Source organism: Agelaius tricolor, unplaced genomic scaffold (assembly GCF_023055355.1).
Source record: "Agelaius tricolor isolate 1412-34295 unplaced genomic scaffold, bAgeTri1.0.p SCAF_20, whole genome shotgun sequence".
Taxonomy (NCBI): Eukaryota; Metazoa; Chordata; class Aves; order Passeriformes; family Icteridae; genus Agelaius; species Agelaius tricolor.
The window spans coordinates 11,816,306-11,831,780 of NW_027269280.1; the positions used below are offsets into that span (position 1 = coordinate 11,816,306).

The window sequence follows — 15,475 nt, forward strand, 5'->3', positions numbered from 1 at the left end:
CATCAGGCTTGGTTCTAAGCCAGCTCGAGGCACACTGGACTCATTTGGATGCCTGAAGCCATCTGCAGTTTCATTTCACACCTAGAGAAACTCAGTGGTTCCTTTTAGATTTGATTTGGGTTTGGTGTAATCCAAAACTCAAAACAAAACTCTGAAGAACAAAATCACAGGGACTGGAACTAAAGAAGATGTTTAGGTACCAAACAAGTTCTCAGTGAAATCTAAGAGTTTAACATGGCACATATATTATGTTACAATGAATGGTTGATTGCTGACTGCTCTCACATTTTCAAGGTCACATGAGAGTGACTCTCACTTGAGAAGATTCCACTTGTGTCTGTGAAAAAATATTGGTTTCTTTTCCCATAATAGAAAACAATAATTTGCCTTTGTCTTGCAGTCTGCAAGCATCAAGGTCTTTTATGGCCTAATAAAAGGTGATAAAGTCTTTCTGCTGATCACTTGGTGTAGGTGGTACTTCCTCAAGGGAAGTATTTCCTGTAAGGGAATGAGGTCTCCTAAAATCTAACATGCCAAATTCATCATTATTTTCATAAAAAAGTTTTTCTTTGTCTCTGGAATGAAGAGGAAGATGAAAATGTTGAGCTGATGAGGATCTCAGCAAAGATAAGGAAGAAGAAAGAGATGAGGTTTTCCTGGAAATAAATCAGAGAAAGAAAATTTTATTTTATTTTTGTGCTCCTCCTTTTACAGCATTTTGAACATGATGACAAGATGATGACAATGAAGGCAAAGTTTAACTTCATGAAACCCAGTTTGTTTCGTCACTGTGACATGATACACTCCAGTCTTTAGGTGTGAAACAGCAATAGAAATAAAATAGTTAAAATTTTCTTCTTCCTTAAAGGCAAGACAGGTAGGATGAGTAGTCAAAATAATTTGAGATGTCTCTTGCAGATGTATGAGAGAAAGGCCTTGGGCTAGGAATAAAACAACTCACAAACATTAATATTGGCAGGTTAATCATCAGTTCTCTGGTTTATCAGTAACTGCAAGAGATGCAGCAAGAGTGAGCACTGGGAAGAGCAGGGCCCCTGAGCTCTGGCACTTTGTTTTGCTGTGCTTTGGGAGGATGAGTGCTGGAGAGGGAGAGGCCATGAAGCAAAGCAGGAGCCCAGCAAAGCAACCTGGATTCTTGCAGGAGACACTGGAGCTGCACCAGAGGCTGCCACTTCACAAGAAGGGACAGAGGCATCCAAGGCAGCTTTTCAAACCAGCCTTGGTGCTGGGTGACAGGGGTGAGCTGTCCCTCTGCACTGCTCCAGCTCAGAGCAGCTCCTGCAAAAGGACCAGCAAAGAGTGAAATCAGAGAGGAGCAGCTGAGACATGAAAGTGGAGTTACTGCAGAACAGCACACCACGGCTCTGGTACAGTGCCAATGGTGAGCACTGATCCCAAGGGATGGTTTTCCATCTGTCTATTGAGTTAGGAACTTTATGGCTTTAATTTGTGCTCAGCACAGGTCAGAGGCACTGCCACCTGCAACTGCATCTCACTGTGCAACCTGGGAGTCTGGGAAAGAGCAGCATGGAAGAGAAATGTTACATTTGTGATCCATTTGGCCTCAGGCTGTCCTTGTCTCTCACAGGAGACACAGGAATCAGAGATTCCCCTGGATAACAGTGCTGGGAGAGAGCAGCATGAAGAGAAATGTTACATTTGTGATCCATTTGGCCTCAGGCTGTCCTTGTCTCTCACAGGAGACACAGGAATCAGAGATTCCCCTGGATAACACCTGGGCAGGCTGGGAAAGAGCAGCATGAAGAGAAATGTTACATTTGTGATCCATTTGGCCTCAGGCTGTCCTTGTCTCTCACAGGAGACACAGGAATCAGAGATTCCCCTGGATAACAGTGCTGGGGGAGCTGCAAACTGCACTGTCAGAGAGGGCATAGGGAGGAGGGCATGGCAGCAACATCTGTTGAGGGGAGACACTGCTGTGTTTGTAACCTCAGCAGCCTGCTCAGAGACTGCTATAGGCAAACTCATCCTTTTTTCTGCAAAGAGGAGTGGGGGCAAAGAGAATGAAAAGTCAATGGAAAAAATTTGCAATTTGATTTGGGAAGCATCCTTTATGACCCCACCACCAATGGCTCCTGAAGATGCTGTATCTGCTTTTCTTACCATGGAGGAGGATTTGTTCATAGAGGTTTGAAAGGGATTTGTGAGGGATGCACCAGTTCCCAACACAAGAACATTACAGGCAACCACTGGTACTGAACATGCAAGGAGCAGTTCAAGCTCAGCCCAGAAGAAGCTGTGATATGGTAGCCCCTGCAGTTCTAGGATATTGGCTTGTTTGATGGTGCTTAAACCATCTCAGCAGAACATGCAAAGCATAAATGCAAGAAAAGATCAGCCAGATAAATGTTCTGGATTTTCAGTTTTGCTGCTCTTCTTCACACTGACTAACTAAACCACTCACTAAACCTTTCTTTTCAAATGTACCATTTCATAACATTATCAGGCCACCAGCTAGGAGAGCAGCATGATAGTATCACACTTGGACACAGAAGCAAGCAGGTAAAAATGGTACAGAATTACCTCACCATCTAAGAAGTACAGGAATTCAATTTCTAATTTTTTTAAATTAGTTTTTTCTAACCAGCTGGAACTTCCTTCAAAGTTTCCATGATGATTTAGTTCAGAACATTAAGTCTGTGTCTTGATTTTTTAATTTTAAATGTTAGCTCTAATTTTAAAGGATTATCCCCTGCTAAAAGTTTGCTAAACATGTAATGCATTATGTTTAGGAATGGCAATTGCAACAGGCAACCTCTGAGTTCCTCTGGAAGTTAATGCTAACAGCTCATGCTGCAGTACTCACCACTTGTGGAAGGAGCTGCTCCATACATCAGAAGTGTCAGAAGTGTGGCTGATCCCAGGCACACAGAGCTCTGCCAGACTCTGTTTTCTCCCATGCCTCTTCTGCACCTTCAGCTTCAGTGACCATCCTACTCTGAGGCTGAGGTTAATGTTTACTTCGTATGATTTCTGTTGATTTCTGGTTTTTGTAGCAATTGGACAACGCTTAAAATGGGTGGATTAAAGATTTCAGTCCCTCAACAGGAGAGGGCCCTCTGAATGGGAACATTCACCATCATGAGTGCTCTGTTTTGATACAGGGACTGATAAAGGGAGTGAATCTAAAATCTAAATTGGGTTTCAATTGCTGGCACTTTAATATCAGAGCTTCTTTTGTGGTTATTCCTTCAGAAGCAGTGAGTATATTATTTCAAATTTTTAAATAGAAAACTCCCTAAAACTCAACACTAATTCAGACCTCAGCACAATGATAATAAATAAGAATGGGTAAACTACAGAAAGAAAAGACTTATGGTGCTGCTAAAGAGGAGGCATGAAATACCATTTGTAATCATGGCAAAAAAGGAAAAATAATTGAAAAAGGTGAAAGAGTTTGGGGAGGGGAGTGATTGGATGCTGCAGTGGGCAGCAGCACTGGCAGCCCTTGAGCAGCACAGTGCAGGGAGCACAGCCCTGAAATTCAGGATTGTGCAGCAGCAAATGCAGGCTGTCCTAGAGCAGCACACAGACAGCAGACACTGGATATCACAGCTTCTCCCTTGGTTTGAGCAGTTACTTTTTATAAAATAGGCTGAATTTTCAAGCTATCTACTCTCCAAAACCTTACTCTCTGTCTCTCTCCAGGGCTCTTTTCTTCGAGCTCCAGCACTGTGTATTTGTTAACTCTTGTGCCATCCTTGAGGCACCAGAATCTATTACAGGAACTTCCTCCTGATTTTGCTCCCACTGATCTGCATGGAGAGTAGAGCCAGAGGATAAAGTGAGAGTTCTTCTGTACCCAATGCCTGGGGATCAGGGCTGATCCCTGACAGTCACAGAGACAATCAGGACATGCAGTTCCTTAATGGCAGCTCAAGGAAATAGGTGTTATTCTACCTGGCATTTGTATTTTACCTGGTATTTGTTCATGTGCAACGTTCACAATCAACACCAAGTCCTTTACAGTGTGATAATGTAAAGAAATGACATGAAAATTGTTGGCAAGAACTTTGGCTATGTTTAATCCTATCTTCATCCTGCTCTTAATCCTGAGCAGAACTTTCTTATCAAGTAAGAAACATAGACACAAATCTTGCTGCTTTAAAATGATAGCAATGGAGAAAAACTTGAAATACAATTGACATGTTATGCCAGACCAGTGGAAATTACTTTTGGTGGCTTATCAGAGCCTGGTGCAAAATGTCTTTTCTTCAGCAGCATACATCTCCACAGCCTGATCATGTTTCCTCTTAAACCTGCAGCTTCTGAATTTTTCTGTGATTTCAGAGGTTGACTTCCCTTTTGTTTCTGGGAGGAACAGGTAGATAAGAACCACTGAAATGACCAGGACAGCAACAAAGATGAGGAAGCAAAAAGGACCAAGAAGCATCTGGAGATAAAAAATAGAACAAGATGAGTGATTTCCTTGGCAACACTTGCACCTATAGATTCTTGAAACTCGTTGATTTGTTCCTGTGAAATAAGGAATAGGCTCATTTTACAGAAACAATATTTATTTCTCTTTTCAATCTGTTTCTGGGGCAGCAAGTGGTTTCTGTAGTACTGGGAAATGTTTTATATAAACGGCCTCCATATGCCATAGCAACAAGGGATTCACAGTTTGGATCATCTACAAGTCATTTCATCCTACTCCCTGTCCAGATCAGCCTAGAAATCCAGATTAAATTGACAGAGTTGACAAAGAGAAGATTGGAATCCAAATACATACTACAGCAAAGGGGAAAACCATTCCAGTGAAGGTGAGGCCCAGCCAAATGATGATTCCACCAATTACAAAAGCAGAGGCCCTTGTTGACAGGGTGAAGATTTCGTTCATGACAGCCACAACAGCTCCAGCTGAGGGGAAAAAAACCAACATAAAAATTATAGAAACATTGCTGTAATTGACCATTTCCCATAGAAAATACCTCAGCTCTGCTCCTATGGGGATTCTGTCGTGTTTTCAAGACATTCATGGCTGCGAGGTACAACCCTTACAACACATTTGAATTTGGAGAATTTTTTTCAGTAACTACTGGTAGTGTTCAGTCAGAGAACTTCCAGAGTAAATCCTGGTCTTAGGTGAGTGAGGATCTACCAGAGAGCTGCAAGTTTGGATCTGGTGTTACTGAAGCAGGTGACTAAGGGTGATATTAAGAGAGGACAAGAAAGGCCAGAGCAGTGCTAAGAGGCAGAGTGTGCATGCTGTCAGGTGTCAGTCTTTCATAGAGGAGCGTTTTATAAGTTGAGGAAACTCTGGTATTTTAGAAAAGCCTACCTCTGCCCTTTGGCAGAGATCAGCCATCTGAACCTGTGTGCACTGAACAGTGCTCACACTGCAAAACAATTGATTAACAAGAATTTATTTGGTTTGAACCTGTAACCCAGTGAGAGAAAACAGGGTCCTGATTCATCTGGGTGTGAATGATTTGTTAAAGAAATTGTTTCTTGGGTAATTAACTCATCAAAAATTGAGATTCCCTCAATCTCAGTCTCAACTAAGCTGTTGATTTTCAAAGATATACTCACACATTCTAGTTCTACTTCTAAACATTCATGGTCTGTACTTATCCCTGTGATCCAGGCTTTTATTGTGGTGCTCACCTGGTCCTAGTCCATAAGCAATGATGAACAGAAAGATGAGAATAACACTGCAGTACCTCAGCCAGAGGAACTGATCCTAGACAAAGGGAGGGAGGAGAACAAAAATCAATTTTATAGCTGTAACACAGCTGATCCAAGCACAGGAGCAGCAATATTTTGCAAAAGCCCATGATGCTGAGCTGTGTAATGGATGCTCTCTAGACCTGCTTATCTTTCCTTACTGAGCCAGGAGCAGCTGGTGGTGTCACATCTACAGAGGTGAGCTTGTATTTAGAAAACATTCTGAATTTTGGACATGAGAGCAAAGGCTGCTGTCCTGCACAGAGAATTCTCTGCAGGCCCACTCCTGCAGAGACCTTTGCTTCCACTCAGCAGAAGGACATGTGCTTACACTCAGCAGAAGGACACTTGCTTCCACTCAGCAGAAGGACACTTGCTTCCACTCAGCAGAAGGACCTTTGCTTCCACTCAGCAGAAGGACACTTGCTTACACTCAGCAGAAGGACACTTGCTTACACTCAGCAGAAGGACATGTGCTTACACTCAGCAGAAGGCTCGTTTCAAGCAGCACCAGGATCAGAGCCATCAGCAAATAACCCCCACACAGGAGGGCACGGCGGCCAAAGCGATCGATGATGGAGCTCTGAGGAACAGAAACAAATATTGCCCATCACTGGGAGCATGGCAAAACCCAGCTGTGAGCCATCCAACAAATCAAGCATTCCCCTTGAGTTATTTTTACTTCAGAGAACACAAATCTTATTGGTACCAACTTTGTTATTTAATTGAATTCCTTCTACGCTCTCTAATACCGTGAATTACCATCACTGCCCAGCTTTGCAGCTACTTCTTAAACACTGTAATTGATGGAAGCATGGTACAACTCCCTTTGAATGTGATAGATATACACAAATATGGGGAAATGAGTACACATATTTGTTTGAATTACACTTCATAAGGGATTTTTATAAGAAATTAAGATGAATGAAGATGGGATGAAACACATGAAAGTTGGGACAAAATTTGCAGTGGATGGTAACAACTGTACAGATTTATGCAGCACCACAGAAAAATTCTTTGGTTCATAAGGAGAAGATTCATTTGCTTCAAGGAAGAATACTTTAATTAAAACCCCAGGAAGCTCTGACTTACACAGAATATGATAGAGATGAGTTCAGAGATTGAAACTCCTAGAGATACATATGGGATTATGCTTTCCTGCAGGTTGGCTGTTTCAAAAATTTCTGAGGTGTAAAAGGTGATCTGGGAAATAAGAAAAATAAAGCCCAGTTAACAGATGTGATATGTGCTTATCCAGGATCACTTTGACTTGGTATCTCCTCACTGCAAAAGCAGAAATACATTACTGGGCCTTAGCAGAGGTAACATAACTGCTCCAGATGTGAGAAATCAAAAGGTTAATGGCAATGAAGGAAGCAGATTTGTAAGGGGAAAAAGAAAAGGGAAAATAAAAGTAGTTGAAAGGAGCATATTGCCTGTAAGACATGGGGAAAAGGTGTTGTTTTGGCAAAAAGGAAAAGGAAAGGGACAAGACAAGAGAAAGAAAAGCAAATCTCACTCTTAGCACACCAGACATTGTCAAGCAACCATTCTGATCTTTTCCAGTTGCTAAGCAGAATCTGCTCATCTGCAGCATCCTTGAAGGAATGGGCAGCATTTCCCTGCCAGCAGAGTGCAGAGGGAATTCCATTGCTGGCAGCTGGAATGAGCCACCTCCAGCACAGGCTGAAGGTGAGACCCCCAGACAAGGGAAAACATGAGGGGAATGAAAACATGAAAACATGAGGGGAAAACATGAATGCCAGCTTGGGCTGCACTGGGCTCAGCCAGGAGGAAACAGCTGGAAGGATGTTGCTTCATGGATAAATGTCCTTTCTGAAATGAAATGAAACTGGATGGCAATAGCTGGGCATCTGCTACTGCAGAAGTCAAGGAAAGTCAAAGAAAGCGGTGCTGGGTTGCTGTAGCTTAGGATACTTGTAACCCTTTCCTCCCCAGATTCCTTGGTGGTACCAGCAGGGGAATGAAGGCACAGTGCCCTTGCAGGAGCTTAGGCTGAGTTGGAGCTCCCTGAAAGGTCTGAACAACCCTGGGCTGATAGCACAGGTGTCAGCAGTGGGCTCTGTGTGAGGAGGAGTGAGGCAGACCCAGAGGGAAGGGACAAGTTGGCATTGGGGTAATTTGGAGACTTAATAGCAGATGGAAGCATGGAAATTGGGCATACTCAACTGCACTGAGGCCACAGAGCTGCAGGCTCAGCAAAAGGAGGAGCATGGTGCACAGCTGTGGGTGCACAGATCCTTCTCTCAGCACCTCCAGGACATTCATGATTTTGGTGCCTTTTGTTACAGCCTTTTCCTTCATCAAGTCATCCAATTCTGTTTGATAATTCCCTTCTCCCCAGAGTTGCTTCATGGCTACAGAAGAGACAGAATGAAGTATACTCCTCCATCATTTGATCCACTCATGATTCTGTGCTTTTCAACTTTTATAGACACTAAACATTTGCACTTGAGTTCATGCTTTGATTTATCAGTTACTGAGCAAAGGACTGGAAGGAACAGCACTTACTGGAACATGGTGAAACTTCCCTGGAAAATGCTGTAGCAGTTAGGGGCAGATCTTAAATGTCTCTGGTGACTCTGCTTGGTCTGGAGGACTTTAATCATGCAATTATCAAGAAATCTGTGGCTGGCTAATAGAAAAGCCAATTCCTGCTGTTAGCTTCACTTTCCCAGGAGTAATGTCTAACAAACTAAGGATCTAAAGTTTTATTTTACCTTTCAAGCAACCAGCTTTGTCTTCTTTTTGCAGCAAGAGATAGGGTGGGGACTCAGGAAAGAATGGCAAAAAGATCAGTTGAATCAATGCCACCAGCCCAGAGAAGGACAATAGCACGTTCCACATGTCTTCAGTCCCTAAAAGTTCTCTATGAAAGCATGTTAGAATCTATTTATAGTCCAGTAAAATTACACTTTATAGCTAAATAGGTATTTTCTAAATTCTAGGATAGCTAAAGAGACACAAAATACATACAGTCATTGAAAAGTTCAATTGAAATAGATGGTATCTAGGTTAGTGACAGCAAATAGACTAATAATTCATTTCTTCTGCAAGACTGGCATTTTTCTTAGACTTTTAATTTCTGAAGGTCAAAATATTCCCTCAACAGCTCTCTGAACCAACACTACAACTCTGCATGAGGTTATTGAGAAATTAGCAAAACTTTTAGATCTCATGAGTTTAATAAGAGTATTCTCATACAATCTTTTCTTATTAACTGCACCTCCAGAGACTGAGTCATCCTTTCCCAAGAGAAAGGCCTTTCTATCCCCAGGGAATGAACATGGAAACCTCAGAGACTTGTATGGGGTAGATGCCTCCTCTTTGACTGCTGTAGTTAAGCAAAATAAAACCCCACCCTTGGTGTAGGTCGGATTCAAGGACTGGGAGAACACCCTGCTATATAGAAGAAAAATAAATATAAATCAGGCAGAGAAGGAGTAGCACAGGCACCTTAATCCAAGAATTCGTGCCACAGTTTTTCCTAGTGCAAGAAACACCGTGGAGGTCACGTTTATGAATCCCCGCAGCTTCTTAGGTGAGATCTCCCCAGCATACTGAACATGGGCATTCATATGTACTCCTAAAGGGAGAAGACAGGACAGTGCTACAGCTGTGGAAAGAAAGACAGGGCCCCTTTTCATTCCCCTCAGCTCTCTCCTCTCTCTTTTGAGCCCCCTCCCATATATCCAAAATGCACCTTTTACTTTGATCAGGATGTTTAGCTAATCCATCAGCTCTCTCTACAAGAGCTCTTGAAGGCAAGGGACAGCTCATCTTCCCTTCCCCACTCTGTTCCTGTCCCACTGGGTTCCAGCACATTCCTGGGTACTCCCAGCAGGAAGACTTCTGTACCCACCCCAAAGAAGTCCCATTAACATTAAAGTGGGGAGTCCTGTCACGGATATATTTTATGAAAAATCCCTTTGATAGGATTTTTTCTCCTAAGAAGCTGAGAGGCCTCAGAAACGAAATGTAAGCAATAATTATCTGCTGCTGTGGAATGCAACAGGTGCATCTGGGATTGGTCCATGTGAGTTGTTTCTACTTGATGACCAATCACAGTCCAGCTGTGTTGGGACTCTGGCCAGTCCCAAGATTTTATTATCATTCTATTCCTTTCCTTTCTTTGCTAGCTTTTTGATGAAATCCTTTCTCTTTCTTTAGTGTAGTTTTAATATATCATTTTCTTTTCATATAATATATATGATAAAATAATAAATCAGCCTTCTGAAACACGGAGTCAAGATTCTCATCTCTTCCCTCGTGCTGGGAGCCCTGGGAACACCATCAGAGTCCTACCAGCAGCGATGCCCTCGAGGAAACGCCCAGCCAGGATCATCTCAAAGGCCTTGGCTCTCCTGCTGGAGGCAGTGAGCAGCGCTGCTGTTATCAGCACCACGTCGTTGAGCAGCAGACTTTTCTTCCTGCAACAGCAAGCAAAACCTGGCTATGACACATGATTCACTTTTTCTTCCTTGGATGATGTTTGATTCTTCTCCTCTGGATTTACAGACTGAAGCCATGGCCGTGTTTAAAGCCATTGCTTACAGGACAACAAATCTGGTTATAAAAAGGCATGATGTCTTTGCAGAGGAGTGGAAAGGGAGAAGATTCCTCTTACTCATTGTATGAGCAAACCATGAGGCTGAAGGAAACTCCTGCAGGGTAAAATGCCAGCAAAACAATGGGAAATGAATGTCAGCAAAAGCTGTGACAAGGGAATCAGAAATTCCTGTCTCTCCAATGCACCCTGGTTTAGTTTTACCTGCTGGGTAAATTCTGAGGCAGCAGGGGGCAGTGAAATTCTGGTATCCCTTCTTTTGGCTGACTAATATTTAATAGCTTCCCCTGTTACAGGCCTGGGTAGTGAGGTGCTGGGAACTGTACTTACTTTCCAAATGTTGCAGTCAGGTAGCCACTGCACAGACAGCCCATCATGCCCCCCATGCAGTACACAGACACCACGAGGGACCACAGCAGCATCAGGGTCTCCTGAGGCAGCACAGAACCATAGCGTTCCAGCCAAGTTTCATTGATAAACTTCTGAATGTACTGGGACAAAAAAGAGATTTTTGTTCCACCAAGGCACTAATCAGAATGTTCTTCATAATGTTTACAATTTTAAAAAATTGGATTAATAGTTGTGAGTAAAAGCGTGACTTTGGACATTTTTTTGCAAATAAGGATTGATATTTCCTCTCATACAGCCTAACAGTGTACAAGAATCTTTCAAAAATTAATTATACTCTTTAGTGTGTTGAATCCTACCTCCACTACACCAAAAAATTAGGACCTTATATTCATTATAGTAAAGTGCAAATGTTCTTGTGGCCAGTAATGGATACAAGGAGAAAAGGGCTGAGCTGAAGGCTGACTCCATCAGCTATTTTTGGGGTTTTTTTCTCTTTAGGGAGGTATCTCAATATGTTGTTTCCACAAAATTCTGTGGGAAGTTGTCTTTGGAGCACAGCTCCTTGCAGTCATGCACACTCTGGCATTGCAAACAGCTGGAATAAACTGACCTAACAACACCTAAGAGCTTTTCTAAAGCATCTGCAAAGTGCAAGGCCCAGGACCATGAGGAACAGTAGGAGATGGGATTTTCTCTTCCCAACTTTGCCTACCGGAGAAGTGTAATTGATGACAGACATTTGGAACCCAGACAGGTGGGTTCCACCAACCCCCAGCACCACAAGCATCAGCAACAGCCTCCGGTATTGAACCTGCAGGGAGAAGGGAGCACATCCTCAGCTCCTGAGAGCAGCACACCTTTCACACAAGGAGAGGATTTACAGCACCTTTTATCTTCACACTTCCCTGACTAAGAAACCTTTAACATGCAAAAACCCAACTTGAGTTTCACAATAATCACGCAAAATTCATTTGTTAAATAATTAAAATACACATCTGCACATCCTGCTGTGTTCTTCTCCTGACTATTAGCAAGCTGAAAAGATACATTCTCTAATTCTGGTAGTTCTGCTAACCACAGAAAACAAAATTCATAGAAGCCTTGTTGAGATCACTTGTGTTTACCTTTGTACTAGAAAGAAGCTACAGCTTTCTTGAATTCCTTTTTGCTTTCATCTTTGCCTCCTCAGGGACAGTGTTCACCATTTTCCAGAGATGACTCAAGTCTGTCCTCTCAAAACTTTTTTTTTTTACATTTCACTTTTATCAACACTGTATGAAATGACATTTTTAGAGGTCCTATCTGAATAACTTCTATTGGAAATGCTGTGTTTCCATGATGTACACTGAATTTCAGAGCATTTCTCATGAGCACAAATGTTTTCAGGCATTTAGTCAGGTCACATTTTAAACCCATGAGTATCCTCAATTGCCCCTGAGAGCACAGAGCAGTAGAGTGAGGGAGTTTTTTCAGGTTTGTGTTTTTCACTGATACTGTGTTATCTGTCCCCCCCCAAATTCCCATCTTTCCTGGTTCCCCAGCTCCTCTTTTAAACCTCTTACTCTTTTGCATTTCTAATGTATTTTCTGCAGATGCCATTTAGTCAGTCATTGCTCAACCAGTGTTGTCCCAAGCTCTGTTGCTCATTTTTATTACAAGAAGGATTCCCTTTGCTGCAATCTTAGACCATGCTGCTGTTAATGAGCAGGGCTAGAACACAAGAATTTGGATACTCACCAGGTCTGAGAGGAAACCAGCCATTTCCCCTTGAAACCCTGCCTGCTCTGAGAGCCCCTGTCAAGTCTGCCAGATGAGAGAGATGGGCTCCACACTGAGATTGTAAGAGGTTGGGATCACAGCACAGAAGTTAAATTCTAACTGTGTGGCTTTTAGCAAATTGTGTCCTCCCCTGACACTGGCCAGAGCCTCTTCTTGCTGGTTTAATTATTCTAAGACCCAGATATGACAAGCTGATTACAACATTGGTAAATGTTTATCCTGCTTGGATTGGGAGCACTGGCCCTTACTCACACTGCTACAACCCCTGAGTGCTCCTGTTGTGTGAGGAGTCAGACAGTGCCACCAGCTTCTCTTCCCTCTTCACCTCTCTGAAAAGCAGCTTGGGCAGGGCAGGTTTTCCCTCCAGTCTACAACAGGCCTTTAGAATTGCAGCTCGGCCATAATGCCTCTTCTTGCCTGCTAGAATTGCTTGAATAATTTCCCAGATGCAGGAAATGAAGTATTGGAATATTGGCATTTTGTGTCCTTGCTCTCACCCAGTTCTTTACAGAAGCTCAGAGTTTTTCCAGAATCACTCAGAAGCCTCTCTGTAACAGTGGAATTGACCCATTGTGTGCCAGGGCACGATGCCACATCCCAGTGGGCAAGGAGCTGATGAGCCTGGAGGAACTAGAGGGGAAAGGAAGATTTTTCTTTGAGCTGAGGATGGAAGGAAGGACACACGTGGCAGCTCTGGACCTTCCTGGAGAGATCTCTAAACACTGTCTGTGACCAGTTTTTAACATCTGCTTGGTCAAACAGTCCCTGCAGAGCCCTGCTCCTCTTCCTCCTGTTGACTGTGTCCCTCTAGAATACTCCTGCTGCTGTCTCATTTTCATCTGACCTCACACCATTGGTCAGTGCTGTACCATGGAAAAAGCAAGCCTAAAACGCAGATACAGGTAAAAAACAAGCCTTAAATGCAGGTAGAGGTAAAAAACAAGCCTTAAATGCAGATAGAGGTAAAAAACAAGCCTTAAACGCAGATAGAGGTAAAAAGCAAGCCTTAAATGCAGATAGAGGTAAAAAACAAGCCTTAAATGCAGATAGAGGTAAAAAACAAGCCTTAAATGCAGGTAGAGGTAAAAAACAAGCCTTAAATGCAGATAGAGGTAAAAAACAAGCCTTAAATGCAGATAGAGGTAAAAAACAAGCCTCAAATGCAGGTAGAGGTACAAAGCAAGCCTTAAATGCAGATACAGGTAAAAAGCAAGCCTTAAATGCAGATAGAGGTAAAAAACAAGCCTTAAATGCAGATAGAGGTACAAAGCAAGCCTTAAATGCAGATAGAGGTAAAAAACAAGCCTTAAATGCAGGCAGAGGTTTTGTTTCGTTTCCTAAAGAAGAGGACAAGATGCATCCTTCCACCTAGGATCTGAACACAACATGAAATGTGCTTTTTCCAGACCCAGTATAGAGCTCACCCAATACCCTGGACTTGGAGGGATTTTGTTTTCAGAGATGCCCTGTGTTGCACTTGTGTGACCCTGGATCCATCCTGGATCCTGGAACTGCAGATTCACAAGTGCTTCTTCAACCTTTATTCCCAATCCATGATAGTTTGTGGCAGTGTTAATGATTTACCACATTTCCCTTCTTGTGGACAGCCTTTAGCAGCAGGGGAGAAGTAAGGCAGGTTGAACACAATCTTGCTGTAGAAAAACATGCATAAGGAAATGAGTTTTTAATGTCTTGTAAGACAATAAAAATTTCCTCATTGGGAACCAGTAAGTTTGAGAAAGGACCAAACCAAATCAGGACCTTTAATATAATCAATTACCTAATATTTTCTTTTCAAAACACTTCCAATGCTTCTTTTTTTCCCTGCATTTTTGACCACAAGAAGGAATGTATGCTGGTTATTGAAGTGGCACTGTGCAATCAATGATCTCAAGCCTTGAAACAATAAACTTTATCTAGTTTTTTTGGTGGTGTGATGATTGTCCTGGGAGGGATGGCTGTGTTAGGAAAGTTCCCTGCTCCTGGCATTGGCTTTTGGCACTGCTACAAATACTGCTGGAGGATGATGTGAAGATAAAATAGCAGGAGAGCCTTAGGGCTGTGAAAGAAACTGCTGCTCAATATTCAGATCCTTTTGCAAAATTTATTGTGCAGCTTCTGCATCAGTTGGTATTGAAGATCTCATCCCCAGAACAAGACAGACACACAAAGCATTCCTTGAGCCCAAAAACACTGCCCCAGAAGATGGGGGCTCCTCTGTCCCTCACTCTTCATTCAATGAAAATCAATCCAGGCACAATCAGAAGGATGTGTTTCCCTAGTCACTGCTTTTTATTTCCTTATAAGAAAACTGTAAAGTATGAAGAAGACAAAAAACTGTCATGTCATATAACAATGAACACAGATTTTTACCCAGTTTTATAATGAAAATGTGAAGTATTAGAGACCTGGAAAGAGAACAAGCAGTCACACATATGGATTAAATTCCCTCTTCTCTGTCTCATCAGTACCAGTCACTCTCAGGGCTCAATCCCACTGAAATCCAGTGTTCTCCAGTCATTGCCAATGTAGAAGGAGAATCTGCACTCTGGATTTGCCCCCGCATGATTTCCTGCTGCTCTCTTTGCTGGATTTGCAACTCTGGATTTGCCCCCTCATGATTTCCTTCTCTCTTTGCTCATTGCTTTCTTTCAGTGCTGACATAGCCCTGTTTTTCCCAATAGAAGAATCTCCAAGACTGTAAACATGGGGGAACATTGCATATTGATTCTGCCTGCTGATGGGCAAGGCACTCTTCTTTCACTGCATTAGAGAGCTAAACACTTCTTTTCCTGTGAACTGAAGCTTCTTCTCAGGGCAAGCTCATCAGCACTGGCCTGTTAATAGGAGCAGATAATTTCAGTGTCAAGTTCTGTCTTCTTTGCAAGTTTGCTGTACCTCTGGACCTTCCAGAGTCACTTCTGCCAGTTGTGGAGTCCTGGTTTTGCCACAAAAATAGCAGATCCTGTGTTTTCAGCTTATAACTGCAAGCTTGGAGGGACTGACAATGATCTTATTCTCTCTACAAACTGTGTTTAATTTTTTGCT

The 15,475-nt window shown here is 42.6% G+C and overlaps 2 protein-coding genes across 2 annotated transcripts in view; one reads left to right on the forward strand and one right to left on the reverse strand.

Annotated features, from left to right (window-relative positions):
• Positions 1–15,475, forward strand: part of KLHL22 (kelch like family member 22) — a 303,656-nt gene that overhangs the window by 282,031 nt on the left and 6,150 nt on the right. The gene's annotated exons all lie outside the window — the stretch shown is intronic.
• LOC139598476 (solute carrier family 2, facilitated glucose transporter member 11-like) lies at positions 4,229–12,409 on the reverse strand. The gene is made up of 12 exons (XM_071444906.1): positions 12,386–12,409; positions 11,361–11,459; positions 10,628–10,788; positions 10,036–10,160; positions 9,187–9,316; positions 8,451–8,599; positions 7,900–8,087; positions 6,802–6,912; positions 6,191–6,292; positions 5,650–5,725; positions 4,775–4,902; positions 4,229–4,435 (listed from the first exon to the last, which is right to left on the reverse strand). The coding sequence occupies exons 1-12, from the start codon at positions 12,407–12,409 to the stop codon at positions 4,229–4,231; spliced, it is 1,500 nt and encodes a 499-aa protein (XP_071301007.1).

Excerpts from the sequence above, each read along its gene's own strand:
- LOC139598476 (XM_071444906.1), bottom strand. The coding sequence starts at position 12,409 with ATGGCTGGTTTCCTCTCAGACCTG. Across the intron at positions 11,460-12,385 it reads CTGGTTTCCTCTCAGACCTG|GTTCAATACCGGAGGCTGTT; the intron begins GTGAGTATCCAA and ends TTCTCCCTGCAG. Across the intron at positions 8,600-9,186 it reads GCACGAATTCTTGGATTAAG|AGAACTTTTAGGGACTGAAG; the intron begins GTGCCTGTGCTA and ends ATGCTTTCATAG.